General features: G+C 40.1%; 1 protein-coding gene across 1 annotated transcript in view; it reads left to right on the forward strand.

Annotated features, from left to right (window-relative positions):
* Positions 1-15,556, forward strand: part of Ndufaf6 (NADH dehydrogenase (ubiquinone) complex I, assembly factor 6) — a gene marked incomplete at its 5' end in the record, with an annotated part of 20,875 nt that extends 5,319 nt beyond the window's left edge. Inside the window, 6 exon segments of the mRNA XM_013512780.1 lie at positions 2,820-2,876; positions 8,919-9,021; positions 10,185-10,318; positions 11,270-11,371; positions 13,398-13,454; positions 15,403-15,556. Of these exon segments, the coding sequence (XP_013368234.1) occupies positions 2,820-2,876; positions 8,919-9,021; positions 10,185-10,318; positions 11,270-11,371; positions 13,398-13,454; positions 15,403-15,531 (582 nt within the window).
* Between the last annotated feature and the right edge of the window lie 647 nt (positions 15,557-16,203).

Consider the following 16,203-nt stretch of genomic DNA (forward strand, 5'->3'; position numbering starts at 1 on the left):
ACAAAACCAAAAACACAGAACCCAAAAAGCAAAACATAAAACAAACCCTAAAACTTTTCAAAAGAATATATTGCCACAATTGAAACAATACTTCTTTTTTTTTTTTGGTTTTTCTCCGGTACCGGGAACCAAACTCACGACCTTGTGCTTGCCAGGCAGGCGCTTTTGCCGCTGAGCTAAATCCCCAGCCCCCTGTAATTTCTTTACTTTGTGTAGGATTTTCAATTTCTCTGCATATGACTAGTAGTTGTTTGATTTTATGTTTTATAGCCAAGATTTTCATTCTACTTGGCTTCATTTTCCAAAATCGATACTTTATTCAGGAGATAATTTAGCTTTTTTAAAGTATTCTTTTACCTTGATCTCTGATTTCCTTCAGAAACAGACCCATATTTTTATGGTCAAGGAACTGTACCTGTTATTGCTTGAGCCATCAGTAAATAAGGGTTTGACTTCTCATTTAGTAAGTATATAGGAAGTTCTTTTACATGACAGGAACATGCTTGATGATGTGTTTACAAAGATCAAACCTGCGAGTTCTTCTCGGACACATAGAAAATACACCAAGATCCTGCTTCCTGGGACTTGGGGGAAATCCTGCGGGGTTCCTGCCAGTGAGGGGAGGGGCAGTAGCAGTGCTGAGAATACCCTGGCGCTCACTCCGGTCAGCCCTGTCAGCTTGTCAGGTGCCTGCCAGACAGAGCGGCTCTGCCCTCCATACTTAAAGCCGCCGTCCTCACATACATCTGCACTGCTTCTAGAGTCCATGACGCCTGAGAGTGTTTAGTGACGTATAGGGTATCTCTCAGACTACATTTCACCACTGTATTTATTGTGCAAAGGTACTTAGCTTGGACTCGACAAAAAATTAATGTTTTTAAAAGTTATTTGGACCCCATTCTAAATATTTCCATATTTCTGAATAGAGATACATTCTCTTTTATAACTGGAATAGTTGCTGACCATTAGTAAATTTAACTTTAATATAACACATTTGTCTAGTTTCATATTTATATTACAGTATTCTTTTTTCCCTCCAGTATAGGATCCAGTCTAGGGTCAAGAATATAGTTGTTGTATCTCTAGTTTGCTTTAATCTGGAACTTTTCTGTGGCTTTTTTCTACCCTGACATTGACATTTTTAAAGACCGTAGCTCCCGGCCGTTTTTTTTCCTTCCCTAGAACACTCCTTTTGGATTTGCCTAATGTTTTCTCCATACTAGATCTACGTTGTGGATTCTTGGCTGGAATGAGTGATATGCCTTTCTCAAAGTGTCACATTTAGAGGGACACTTCATCCATCTGGTGTGTGTGTGTGTGTGTGTGTGTGTGTGTATAATGGGGGATTGAACTCAAGGCCTTGTGCATGCTGGGTAAGAGCTTTACTACTAAACTACAGAGCCAGTCTTTTAAATTTTTCATTTGAGACAGAGTCTTGCTGTGTTGTCCAGGCTGATCTTGAACTTGCAATCTTGCTGCCTCATTTTCCCAAGTAGCTGGTATTACACGTGTTCACCGCTGTGCCGGGGCCCTATCTGTCCTTTATTGGCATTGTTGATTTGTATAACCCAGTCAAGTTGTTTCCTGATTTTCTTATGTGTATTTTCTTGCAACAAATCAGCCATCTTTGCCCTGATATTTTATTTTTTTGGAGACAGAGTCTTACTATGCAGTACAGACTGACCTTGAATGTACTGCCTCAGCCTCCCAAGTGCTGGGATTAGGGCGTGTGCTACCATGCCCAGCTTGGGGCCATGGTACTTTAAAGCTGTGTAGTTATCCTGCGCTTCATCCAAACTCCTCCCTTTGCGGAGCAGTCCTTGATGGCTTCGTACGATTCAGTCTGCTGTTGTGGTTGCAGAATGACAGTTTCCCCCCTCAGCACTCTGTCCGCATTTGCCGGTCGGCACCTGGCGTTCTGGAGGAGTGAGCTCTTACTCCCGTTAGTCATAAGTCTTCTGTGGACTTACGAATTCTTGTTTTTCCCCCGTAGTTTGTAATTCATTAGTGTACTTGGTCATTTTGATGTTCAGACTGTTCCAGATTTGGACAGTGGGAGCCCTTTAAATTGGCTTCTAGGTCTTTATGACATGCCTTCATTTTTTAAAAAGCACCTTTTTGTTTTCTGGCACAGTAAGATAGTCCAGGACTATCTGGAACCTCGCCTTACTCTTTTTTTGAGATAAAGTCTTGCTGTTTAGTCTAGGCTGGCCTCAAAGTCTTGGTGATCCTCCTGGCTCAGCCTCCTGGTGCTGGAATTACAGGTGTGCCTAGCCCCTTACTCCGCCTAAAAGCCTGTTTCCCTACAGCCCTGAGTCCTTTGGGAGGAGTAATTTAGAGACCATGCTCTGATCCTAGGTGGCCTCTTTCCTGCCAGAGTGTCTGTACTTGCTAAGGCCACAGTTTTCCCTGCAGATAACTTTCATTTGACTTTTAGTTACTCTTTCACTTTTGGAGAGGTGGTTATTTTTGCTAAATAGACTATCTTGTGGGACAAAGTTTGTATATAACATGTAGGGTACATTATACAGTAGAAAAACTTAGTATTTCTTGTTTTTATTTGAAGATAGAATTGTTAAATGACCAACAATAAAACAGGGACAAAAGACAGTGGCAAAGAATGAGAAATAGTATCTTGAATATTTTGAAATATTTTCTAGAGATACTTCCTTTTTCTCTGATACTTAATACAGCTGTCTGTGTGGTGATGAATTGTTACAGATGTCCCCTTACCTAGTTTTGCATTTGGTTTGTCTTTTCAGATCTGGAGAAGTCATATCTAGTACTTCCTAAAAATTTCTAACACTCTTGTTTTTTAGGCTGTCAGAAAACATAATCTGACTAAAAGATGGCTTATGAAAATCATTGATGAACGAGTAAGTTGAAATTGTCCAAGTCTTAAGTGTTTTCTTCTTTTTTAACCATTAAACTCTGTCTTCAGGGAAGAAATGTTTCAGTGTGTGTATTAATATTTCGAAGGAAGGAAACTTTATGAGGACTGTGCTGTTTTACCTGTATTCTGTCCCTGCATGCCACCTCCTTTTCCTCTCCTTCGTCACTTTGAGATGGTAAGCAAAGACAGAAGCCTGGGCAGAGGCGTGTACACAAGTACACGTCACTAGTTTGTGTTTTTTATTTTTATTTTTTGTGGTATTAGGAACTGAACCCAGGACCTTCACACTGAGCTACATCCCTACCCCTTTGTATTTTTTCTTCCTCTCATTAATTATCTTATTAATATTTAATAATTGTACATATCAATGAGATACAATGTGATATTTCAACACATACATAAAACATGAACCAATCAAGCCAAGATAATTAGCAATTCCTCTTTCTTTCTTTCTTCCTTTTTCATTTTGAGACAAGGTTTCACTGTGCAGTTCAGGCTGACCTTGAACTCACTTTGTAGCCCAGGCTGGCCTTGAACTTGCAGCAGTCCTCCTCTCACCTTACTACCCTTTTCTGTTTTAAAATTTATTTTGATTTGTATTAGTACATGTTTGTAGTGTGATGCCATTCATCATAGGGAATTAGTATGTGTATATAACACATCTTAATTCTTTTTGCTTCCCTTTCCCTCTATCTCTTTATCTCATTCCTATTTGTAAAAGACCTCTCTCTCTGTTTCCTATTATTTATATTTTATTTTGCTCTTTAAATTATTTGTACTTCTGAGTTTCTCATACCCTGCAGTATCTAAGCCTGTCTCATTTATTTCACTTAACATTATTGTCTCAAATTCACCCATTTTCCCACAAATGGCTCATTTGTCTTTCTCTGTGGCGGAATAGTACCCGGTTGTGTGTAAATGCCATATTTTCTTTATCCATTCATCTGCTGATGGATATAGAGGCTGCTTCCAACATGGCAGCTGTTACGAGTTGTTCTGCTGTAAACATGGGTGTGCATGTAACACTGTTGTATGGCGTCTTTACCTCTGGGGAAGATACCTAAGAGGGGGATAGCTGCGTTGAATGAATTTCTATTTTTAGTTTTTTGAGGCATCTCCATACTGAATTCTGTAGTGGTTGTACTAGTTTACATTCCCACCAACAATGTAGAAGGGTTCCTTTTCCTTGACAGCTTTGCTAGTATTTGTTATTTGAGTTTTGAGTTTAGCCATTCTCTCTAGATGGAATCTCAGTTTTGTGTTAATTTGCATTTCTCTTATGGCTACAGATGTTGAATATTTTTTCATGTATTTATTGGTCATTTGTACTTCTGAGAAATGCCTATTCTCTTTATTGCCCATTTTTTGATAGATTTCATAGACTAAAAAGCAAAGATTATAAAACAATATTCCATGTAATGGGAGCTCCAAAACAAGAAGGGATGGTAATAATGTCTTCAGGCAAAGTGGACTGTAGCCAAAATTGATTGGAAGAAGCAAAGAAGGTCACTATAACTAGTTAAGGAAACATTCAGCAGGAAGAAATAACAATTGTAAATATATATGCACTGAACACTGGCGTACCCACCTTTAGAAAACAGACACTACTGGATGTAATAGACCAAGTAAACAGCAACATAATTTTAGTGCAAGACCACAAAACCCTGCTATCACAAATAGACATATTAACTGGACAAAAAAAAAAAAAAAAAAAAAAAAGGAAATATCAGAGTTGAACTATAGCTTTGAGCAAATGGATTTACTAGATGTCTACAGGGCGTCCCACCCGACAACAGAATACACATTCTTCTCAGCAGTGCACATAACTTTCCCTAAAATAGACCACATACTGGCCCATAAAGCTTGGCTTAAATACAAAAGAATTAAAATTATCCTATGTATATTATCAGAATATAGTGCAGTGAAACTAAAAATCAGTGGTAAAAGAAACTACAGAAAGGCCGGGCATGGTGGTGCACTCCTGTAATCCCAGCACTCGGGAGGATCGTTGTGAGTTCGAGACCAGCCTGGGCTACAAAGTGAGCTCAAGGCCAGCCTGAACTACATAGCGAGACCCTGTCTCAAAAAGACAAAAAAAAAAAAAAAAGGAAACTACAGAAAGTATGCAAACATGGAGATTAAGCAGTACTCTTGAACAATCAATAGGTCACAAAAAAATTAGGCAGTACCTAGAGTCAAACAGTTGTGCCAGAACACACCAGAACCCATAGGACCAGTGAAAGCAGGCCTAAGAGAGAAGTTTGTAACTGTGAATCAGAAAAGCAAAATGAGCCCAAATAAATAACTCAGTGATGCACCTTAAGGTCCTAGAAAAACAAGAACAATCCAAATCCAAAGCTAGTACAGGACAGAAATTATATAGATCAAAGCATAAGTTAATGAAATTGACACTCAAAACATACAAATAATCAATGAATTGAATAGCTGATTCTTTAAAAGAATAAACAAAATGGATAGAACTGTAGCCAGTCTTGCCAAGAAAAAACTCAAATAACTGCAATTAGAAATGAAAAAGACATTGGGCATGGTGGTGCATGCCTGTAATCCTAGCACTTGGGAGGCTGAGGCAGGGGGATCATTGGGAGTTCGAAGCCAGCTTTAACTGCATGGTGAAACCTTGTCTCAAAAAAAAAAAGAGGAAATTCAATGGATGCCACTGCAATGCAGAAGATTATTAGTAACTGCTTTAAAATGTACCCTCAAATAAATGGGAGAATCTAGAAGAAACTGGTCAATTCCTAGATATGTATGGATTACCAAAACTGAACCAAGAAGATACAAAAACACTGAATAATCCAAGAACAGGCAGTGAAATTGAGACAGTAATGAAACAAAATAAAACAAACAAAAAAACCTACCAACTAAGAAAACCTGGGACCTGATGGATTTACCACTGAAATCTACAAGAACTTCAAGGAAGGTCTAACGCCATATTCCTCAAACTCTAATGAAATTGAAAGAGAAGGAGTACTGCCCAACTCTTTCCTGGAAGATACTGGTAGTATTATCTTGACTCCAAAACCAGACAAGGACTCAATTAAAAAAACTGTAGGCCTGTCTCTTTAAAGAACATAGATGCAAAAATCTTCAAGATACTGGCAAACAGAATGCAACAATCATTAAAAAGATGAGACATCAAGACAAGTAGGCATCATCCCAGTGTTACAAAGATGTTTCAAAATACACAAATCGATAAATGTAACACATCACATAAACAGAAATAAGAAGAAATACTACATGATCATCTCAGTAGACACAGAAAGCCTTTGACAAATCCAACATCTATTCATGATAAAACCCTGAAGAAAGTAGGTCTAGAAGGACTTTATCTCAATCTGTTAAGTCATTTATGACAGACTTACTGCTAACATCATATTAAGTGAGGGAAAACTGAAAGCTTTTCCTCTAAAATCAGGAATAAGACAGAATGTCCAGTATCAACCAGTCCTATTCAATATAGTGCTTGAAACATGAGCCAAAAAAAAATCAGAATAAGGAGAAGGGATATGTGTAGGAAAGAAGAGGTCAAACTATTCTTTTTTTTTTTTTTTTTTTTGGTTTTTCTCCGGTACTGGGAACCGAAGAGGTCAAACTATTCTTATTCACAGACTATGATGGTTTACATACCCCCCCCCCAAATTCTACCAACAGACTCTTAGAACTAATAAATTCAGAAAGCTCACAGGATATAAGGTCAACAAATAAAAATCAGTAGTGATCCTATATACCAGTAATGAACTCACCAAGAAAAAAATTAGGAAAACAACACCATTCACAATAACTTCAAGAAAAATTACATACTTAGGAATTAACTTAACCAAGGAAGTGAAACACTACAGTATACTGCTCTGAAAAAGGAGACCAAAGAAGACATCAGAAAATGGAGAGATCTCCTATTCCTGGCTAGGGAGAACTAGTGTTATGAAAATGGTCATACTACCAAAACTGATAGATAGAGTAGTGCAGTCCCACTCAAAATACCAGCAGAATTCCTCACAGAACTAGAAATAGTTATGAAATTTATATGGGACCATAAAATTTATATAGCAGAAGCAATCCCTGGTAATAGGTACAAAGCAGGAGGCATCATGATCCTGGATTTCAACTATATTACAAAGATTGGTGACAAAAACAGTATGGTACTGGCAGAAAAACAGACATGTGGATCAGTGAATAGAACAGAGGATGCAGAAGCTGTCCCACATATAGTCAGCCAGTAGTCAAAGGGCAAAAGAGCCAAAACTATATGCTGGAGGAAACGTACACTCTTTAACAAATGGTGCTGGGAAAACTGGCTACACACATGCAGAAGACTGAAGATAGACCTGTATTTCTCACCATGTACTAAAGTAAAATCAAAATGGATAAAAAATCTAAGTATTAAAACAGAGCCTGTGGGTGGCACATGCCTGTAATCCCAGCCGTCAGGAGGCTGAAGCAGGAGGATCAACATGTGTTCTAAGGCCAGCCTGGGCAACATAGTGAGAATCTGCCTCCAAAAAGCCAAAAATTAAAAAAATAAATCAGAAACAATTTTTTGGAAGATACAGTAGATAAAACTCTTGAAGGTATCGGCATAGGCAAGAATCAACAAATGGGATTATGTCAAATTAAAAAGCTTATGCACATCAAAAGAAATAACATTAAAGAGATAACTACAGAATGGGAAAATATCTTTGCCAGCTATTTCTCAAGGAGAGGACTAATATCTAGAATAGATAAAGAACTCAAAAAATTAGACCCCTTTTAAAAATTTATTTAATTTCAAGATAGAGTCTTAATGAATTGTCCAGGTTGGGCTTGAATTTATGATCTTCCTGCCTCAGTATTCCAGAGAACTGGAATTACAGGCATTTGCCACCATGCCTGGATAGTTTTGAGGTTTTTGTTTGTTTGTTTGAGGGTCTTGCTATGTAGTTCAGACTGGCCTTGAACTCACTACATAGCCTAGGCTCACCTTGAACTCACAGTGACCCTCCTGCCTCAGCTTCCTGAGCGCTGGGATTACAGGTATGCACCACCATGGCCAACTTAGTGTAGGTTTTTTAAATGGAAATTTTTATACCTGTATAAAAGTTGAGAGAATAACATGTTTTCATGTATCTTGTCACCCAGCTTTAGTAGTTAGCAAAATATGTCTGGTCTTGTTTCATGTGTATTCTAACTCCTCACTAACTCCCATTGAATTATCGTAAAGTAAAACCCAGAATATCGTTGGACCTGCACATGCATGTATCTGAGGAAGATAAAGACTTCTTAGAAACACAGCCACAATTTGATTATCATACCTTAAAAAGTTACTTACAATTCCTTAATACTATCAAATACTTGAGTAGTGATTCACATACCTTCAGGTTCACCCAAAATAGTACAGGGAATGCAGAAAGTCTGACAGTGCCAGTGAGTGGAATGCTGTACTAAATTCTTAGAACTGAGTTCGCGGTCTAGTCAAGCCTGTTAATTGCTCTGTGGCCTGGCTTCCCTTGTGTAGTCTTTTTATTTTATTTATTTTTTACTTACTTACTTTTGCAGTACAAAGGATTGAACCCAGGACCTTCACACTGAGCTATATAGCTATATCACCCCCTCTTTTTATTTTTTATTTGGAGCCAGGTCTCCCTAAATTGCCTAAGCTGGGTTTGATCTTGGCTAGCTTCAGCCTGTCAGAGTGCTGGCATTATAAGATGTGTGCCACCACACACAGCTTTAATGTTATTTTAATCTTTTTTATGCTATAGTAGACAAATACGATAAATTTTTTTGGAGGGAAGGGTTGAGGCAGGGTCTCATTATATAGTCCAGGCTGGCCTTGAGCTCACTTTGGAGCCAAGGCTGGCTTCAAACTCACAATCTTCCTGCTTCAGCCTCCTGCATGCCAAGATTACAGGTGTCACCACCATTCTTGGCTGATTTTTTTATTCTTATTTAGTTCTTTAGGGAAAAAATAACATCTTTTCTTTATACAATATTGACATTCGACAAACTTTATTTTCTTTTACTGTAGGAAAAAAATTTGGATGACAAGGCATATCGTAATATCCAGGAACTTGAAAATTATGCTGAAAACACACAGAGTTCTCTCTTGTATTTAACACTGGAAATATTGGGTAAGTTGTTTTTCTGTTTCATACTTCTCTTTTCAAATAAAAATACCTTTCAGATTTCCCTCCTAATTTTGAGTCTGAACAGGTTAGCACTGGAATTTGCCTTTGTACTATATATAAAGGGACAATTAAAAAGAAGTCAGAGGGGAATCTCTGTCCCTGCATCTGTATATCTATATCTGTATCTATATCTGTATCTGTATCTATCTTTGGAGTGCAGACATTCCAAATACAGTACTCGGGCTGTCACAGAAGTACTGTAGGTATTCCATGGAAAAGCTCTAGTAAATAGACAGCTTTACTTTTTCTTTTTTTGTTATAGCGTCTCTTACAATTTGAAAGGCTCATATCCTAACTTGATTTTCTGTCAGTGACATTTCTTCATGTAAAAGAAAAAAAAAAGTAGAAAAATAAAACTGCATTCATAAAAGTTTCTATGAGATTTTTCTCTCTCCTCTTTTAAAAACATTGTAACTGGGGGCAGTGTCACAGCTTTAGTTCCAGCCACTCAAGAGGCTGAGGCAGTAGGATCTCAAGTTCCAGTCCCGCCTGGGCAGCTGAGCAAGACCCCGTCTTGGTATAAGGAAGAAAAGGATGTAGCTCGGTGGTAGTCTGTCCATGGAAAAAAATTCAATGGTACTGTTCCTCCTCTGACTATTCCAAATTAACGACTTCTTAGTTTGAGGAGGAAAACATTTTGGACAAGGACCGTACCATCTGCCTGGAAGGAGGTACCATTAGGTTACCCTGAAATACAAGTCCCGGTTGAGCTTCTGGAACTGTCCTCCCTGCGCCTCAGGGCACATGTCTGCGATCAGTTTACCGCTGTAACGGGAGGAGCGGGCAGAGAGCGGAGTGTTAGTGCCTGAGGTGCGCTGATGAGGGAGTTGCACGGTGGAGAAGAGAGAGAAGACTTGTCATTATTTTCCGTGACCGCTGATTAAAATGCTGAGTATTCTCAGTGTGCTGGTATTTGAGGAAAACTCGATTCAGATACTTGCTAGGAGGAAAATGATCACCTTTACCTGGAGCCCAGTTTTCCCCACGGAAATCCTGTTCTTCAGAAATAAACGTAGGGTAAACACCTACTTGTATGTCATTAGGCGATTTTTCCGTGCTGCATTGCTGAAAGAGGACAGCAGCCTTGTTTCACTTCTGCGCCATAGGTGTAAAGAATCTCCACGCAGATCATGCCGCAAGTCACATAGGAAAAGCACAAGGCATTGTCACTTGCTTGAGAGCCACGCCCTACCATGGTGGCAGAAGAAAAGTGTTCCTTCCCATGGATGTGTGTATGCTGGTAAGGCTGCAGTTGGTAACTTCTCAGAATTCATCCCCGGAATATGGGAAGTTATTTGTTGGTTCTTTGCTTAGTCTCTTCCAGTAAGTGCTTTGACAGGAATGTTTACTGCTTCCTGCAAATGTTCTTCCTCCTTTTGTAATAGTTATCCAGTCAGAATTTTATCTGTCGGAACCTGATATAATGGTACATGTTTGTAACCTCAGCTGTCAGGAGGCTGAGGCAGGAGGATCACAAGTTTGAGGCCATCCTGGGCAATTTAGCAAGACTGTCCCAAAATTTAAAAAAAAAAAAAAGAGCTGGGGATATGCTGTGTGGTAGAGTACTGCATAGGTTTGATCCATAGTGCTGAAAATATTTTTTTATGTTAGGTGTCTGGAGGAGCTATGAATAAGAAGGTCTGGGAAACCTCATCTGACGCAGCTTTACCTTGGTGCCTTACTCCCCCAAGCAATCTCAGGAATTATTCCTGGGTTCCCCTTGGCCTGTTCTAGTTTTACTGGAGGCGGCAATCCACTGGGGGTTGAACTGAGGCCTTTGTATTGAGCTACATACCCAGCCCCCATTTTCAGTTAAGTTGCTAAATTTAGCCCAGGCTGGGCTTGAACTCGCTTGAACTCCCAGTGTCCTGGGATTGTCGGCCACACACCTGGCTTAGAATCTTCTTTTTTTGAACTGCTTTCTGTATGAGGTTCTTTAAACTTTTCTGTGTTTGTTTCCTTGGTTTTGTAGTTTTGTTTCACCTACAGCTGTTAGTAATGCACATCTTGTTGCATACTCCTGGGGTGTATGTGTCTTTCTCTCTCCGTGCACACACATGCGCACTCACGCAGGTTGACGAACAGGCACTGTACACTCGTACTGTGCTGTCTGTGCAGCACCTGTTTGCTTGAGCTGTGTTCGTTTTAAGTGTTTGTAGCGTCTTAACATAACGTGCACTTTCCCACCTAGCACGGTGTTTCACAGGAGGCCCTTCTAAGGAGGAACCAAGATAAAAATGTGAGAGATGTGGTATACGACATTGCCAGCCAGGCGCACTTGCACTTAAAGCATGTAAGTAGCCGCTTTTTGCCCAGTCCTTTAGGAAATTCCTATTTCTAGATGCGGCCATTTGGTATTGTTACCTTGGCAGCGTCTGCTCCTTTTGGCATTGGAGTTCCAGAACGTTTACCTCGGGGACTGTTGTAAACTTGTCCCGCTTTCAAAACACTCCCCTTCCCTCCCTGAGCAGGTGCATGCACCTGTTCGTTGCTGGTTGCCGCACCTGGGCTTTCTCAGGTGGGCTCCTTTGCTCAGTGCCCAGGGTCTGTCTGCCTTGCCAGGGCTGCTCACGTCTCCTCCCTCTCTCACGTCTCCTCCCTCTCTCACGTCTCCTCCCTCTCTCACGTCTGCCACCTCTGGGAATGCACCACTTTGTTCTTCGGGCTTAACACTGCCTTCTGCGTTTACAAGCAGCCTGTGGACCCTTGCGTTTCTTATTTTTCTCTCCGAGTTAAACCAGTTGAATACGTGGTGTAAACTCACATCACCTCAGGGCCCTCCCCGTCCTGGTACTGCTCATCTTGTTTTAATTTGGCTCTGTTCTGCCTGCTGTAATATAGTTGTCCCTAGTAAATAATCTCCTTGTTGCTAAATTAGTGCTTTGGAGGCAGGGTCTCACTCTGTAGTTCACACTGGACTTAAACTCACTCAGGCTGGCCTTGAACTCAACAGTCTCCCTGCTTCCGCCTCGTGAGTGCTGGATTCCAGGTATACAGGTGACATTAGTGTTGCAGAGTAGGAAACTGCCAGCACTGCGGAAACAAGAGAGTTTGAGGTGTGGGAGATCACGTAGAGGGGAAAAGTGTGACTTAGAGAGAGTAGATGTTTATGTGTTTATACACACAACTGAAGCAGAATCAGTGAGTCTTGGTAACTGATCGGATTGTGGCAAATCAGGAAGGTGGGAAGTCAAGGATTGCACCTAGAATTCAGATGATGATGGAGCCCCTCAAAGATGCAATGTAAAGCAGTCCTGTGCTTGATGCTGATCTTTAGACTTTGGCCTGGCGGCTGGACATTCTGTACTTGAATTTGGGGGCATCAGAGGTCATGTAGCAAGATGGGCTAATGAGGAATAAAAGATTGTGCCTTTGAGAGAGGTTGGGCCTGGAGAGAGTAGATTTGGGAGTCACGCATACAAACAGCTGAATGTAGATGGAGAACCGCCTTGAGGTTGCTCAAGGAGAACACACATCTAGGCAAGAGGAACCAGGACGGGACCTTGAGACCACCTCCATTTATCAGTGCAAGGAGAGAGCGCCATTTCTTAGGAAGAAGGAAAAGGAAACAGTATCTTAGAAACCGCGGGAGGGAGAATAGCAAAGTTTTACATGCTGCAGAGAGATTGAAGAGAGAGGAGGTGGTATGTACTCTTCCCATATAAGGGGCGATACAAGGGCACAGGATGAGAACGGGCCGGGCAAGCGCAGGATGGGGGCATCGGCCTCAGTGCACCAGGGATTCATAGCCCAGAGTAGTAGGGAGTCGGGTGATAGATGAGATTGGAGGAGGGTCTTCGAATCCCAGGATGAATCATTGAGACACGATCTGCCAGGGAGTGAAAGAAAGTAAAAGTGAAGTAATAATATAAGGACATTACTTGGCCTGTCTGTGTGGAATGAGTTAAAGGTTTAGAGCACAGAGGCAGGAAGAGCACTGAAGAGGATCTTGTATCTGAACAGGAGGTCACGCCAGTCAAGCCGGGCAGTGCTGGGACTTGTTAACCCAAGTGTCTCTTCATTTGCCCCTTATTACAGAGTTAGACCGTCAGAGTTATTATGAGATGTTGTAAGGGTGTTGGGAAATGCCAAAGCCAATCCATAAGAAAGAACAGAATTTTTAATACTGTACAGTAGTTACTGTTTCCTGAGTCCTTTTGGCTTTGGAAACTACTGCAGGAGATGAGTTATTTTCTTGCTTTGGAGAGAGGCTCTAGTCACATTGTTCAACTGCTGTTGTTGCTTTGTGTTCACGCTTAGGGGGAGAGTGTTTATTTGCAGAAATGTCTCAAACCAGTTTCCTTTTCTCTTTTTTTTAGGCCAGGTCCTTCCACAAAAGTGTTCCTGTGAAAGCATTTCCTGCCTTTCTTCAAACGGTAAGTACTTTAGCAGAGAAGGCTAAAATAATTAGTGAAGCAGATGTGTATAATCTTTATATTTTATGAAGTCCCCAGTGCAGTTCTTTCATTTGGAATTTTTGGTTTTGTTCCTCTCCTGTATGGTGAGCTTTATTAGTTATGTGATACTTTTGGGGGCTGGGGATTTAGCTCAGCGGCAAAAGCGCCTGCCTGGCAAGTGCAAGGTTGTGAGTTCGGTTCCCGGTACCGGAGAAAAACCAAAAAAAAAAAAAGTTATGTGATACTTTTGGTGACAGTCACATGTGTTCCCCAGAGGTTGGTGAGTGGAGTTGTCATTCCACTTACTCTGTAGCCACACTGCAGTGGGTTGAATCTGCTTTGCCTCTTGTTGCCATAGGGCCCTCAGTTTACCCACAGGTAAGATGGGAATAAAAGGAGAAAGTATCTGATACAATTATTAGGCTACTTAGTGCCCAAAACATATTTCTTCCGGTTCTCTTAGTTTTTTTCCCCTATAACGATGTCACCACATTGTAGCACTGGCTCCAGAAAGTGGATTGCAGAACTGCCCTGGGCTAGCTGCATTGGAATAACCTATAAATCTTTTAAAAAACAGATTCCTCATCCTTCTTACTAAATAAGATTCTTGGGATTGAGGAAAAAGCCATTCCTAGGGGAATCTGTGATTTTAAAAAGTTTTGCTAAAAAGAAGGTTCTCATGAAATTCTGATGTGTAGCCAGTTTAGGAAACCATTATTCCAAAATATATACAGAAATTATAATAATTTTCTATTTATGTCTTCTAGGACATACTTAGTCTTAATGTTTGTAAGATTTTTCCGTATTGTGCCCAGCTGTACCACCTTCATCTCACCGCAATATATTGTATCTTACGAACAGTTTTTTGTTGTTGGTGTTGTTGAAGAGTTCTGGCTTATGTTTAAGACTTTTGCTAATATAAAACAAAGCAGCTGTGTGTTTTCATGTACATATTTTATTTCCTGTTGTACATACATGTACAATTAGGATTTTAGGAAATAGGTACTACAGTTATTTTTGTATTTGCTCATATGCCTCTAAATGTATAAAAATCTATAAGAAAGTACAATACTTTTCTTTATTTTTTTATATATATTAAAGAATCTACAGGGATCACCCAGGTTCTTTGCTGTGGAACTCTAGGGGGCGCTGTGCACATGGCTGAGAAGGGAGTGGTGCCTCAGAATCGCAGGGTGCAAAACTAAGTGACTTCCTTGTTTAATAAAAAAGCTATTAAACCAAAATAAAAATTTATAAATTAATAAAAATATTACAGAAAACCAAAAAAAAAAAAAGAGAGTACGGTGGTGTTTTCCATCTTGCCTCTACCCTGTAAAAACTTTGTCACATTTATGGGGTGACATTTATAGAGACCTGTGATTATTCTCCCTGGTTAGAAATCATGTTTTCTAGAAAGAACATGCAGGCCCATTAAACTTTTCACAAAATAATTTTTAAAATGACGACTTGAACTCCCTCATGGAACACTGCATTTGTGGTGGGAAGAATGTTTTCTTTTCCGTGATTAAAACATCGTTTTTTGTGGGGTTTTTTTGGTGCTGGGGATTGAATCCAGGGTCCTCACGTATGCTAATCATGTGCTCCACCACTGCGTACACCCCCAGCTGAAACAGCTCATTTTTATTCCACAGACTCTAGTTATAAGACGTTCTGTCTTGGCCAGAACATCATGTATGATGTTAGGAGAGGCTTGGTATTTGCAGCAGTAGTTTTGTGATACTTTTGTTGGTCTAAAAGAAACTTCTTGGGAAGTTTATTTTCTCTTTCCCGTTTTGAATCTCATTTAAATTCTTACTGTGTAAAATACCATCTCAGGGAAATAAAATAGCTTTAATACTGGTAATTTTTCTCTAGTTTGTTTGAAAGACAATTTTAGTGATCTAGTAACTGCTGTTCTTTTTTTCAGGTTCCCCTAGAGGTTTATTTAAAGAAAATTCAACAAGTGGATTTTGATGTATTCCACCCATCTTTACAGCAGAAGAATACATTACTTCCCTTATCTTTATATATTCAATCATGGAGAAAAAGATATTAAAATAACTTCCTGGTACAGATATTAATTTACTTTCAATTTATTTGTTTACAAAAGTTAGGGATTTTGTTTAGAAACAACAGATACCGTATCTGTTTCCTGAAGGAGAAAAGGTTTCGTGGGTGGGTGCTGTGCGGCTCTCAGAAGTGCTGTGAATTTGCTGTGGGACTAGATACCCTCCTGACTTTTGCCATTGGGCACCACAAGCCCAGCCAGTGGCTCCTGTGGCATCTCTGGGAATTCGGAGCCCCTGGAAGGGACAGAAAATGTCATCCTCTCTCCCTCACTTACCCTTGGGAAGGGAAAGGAAAAGCCAGCCAACCCAGCCCTGGGATTTACAGCCAAAACTCCCATGTTCAGAATAGCTGGAGAATGCATTCATTTGGGGATCATGAGGAATGAACTTAGCCTTTGGGGAGCATCAGTCACTGTGCTGAGGGCTTTATATCCCTAACATTTAGTCTTTACTACCTCGTGTGAAAATTTAGCCATGGTGATGAAACAAGGTAAGGCAGCTGCAAGTAAGAGCTGGGGCCCTAATTCGATTTTAGGTCTGGCTAGTCCGGAAGCTTTTACTTTCTTATTAACCCCACCGTTTCAGTCTGTGGTGCAGCATTTTCATGGTCACGAACAAAACTGCACTGACAAAACGTGTGTTTGTATTGTAATTTTTAT

Source organism: Chinchilla lanigera, unplaced genomic scaffold (assembly GCF_000276665.1).
Source record: "Chinchilla lanigera isolate Chin_1 unplaced genomic scaffold, ChiLan1.0 scaffold00016, whole genome shotgun sequence".
In the NCBI taxonomy this organism is placed as follows: domain Eukaryota; kingdom Metazoa; phylum Chordata; class Mammalia; order Rodentia; family Chinchillidae; genus Chinchilla; species Chinchilla lanigera.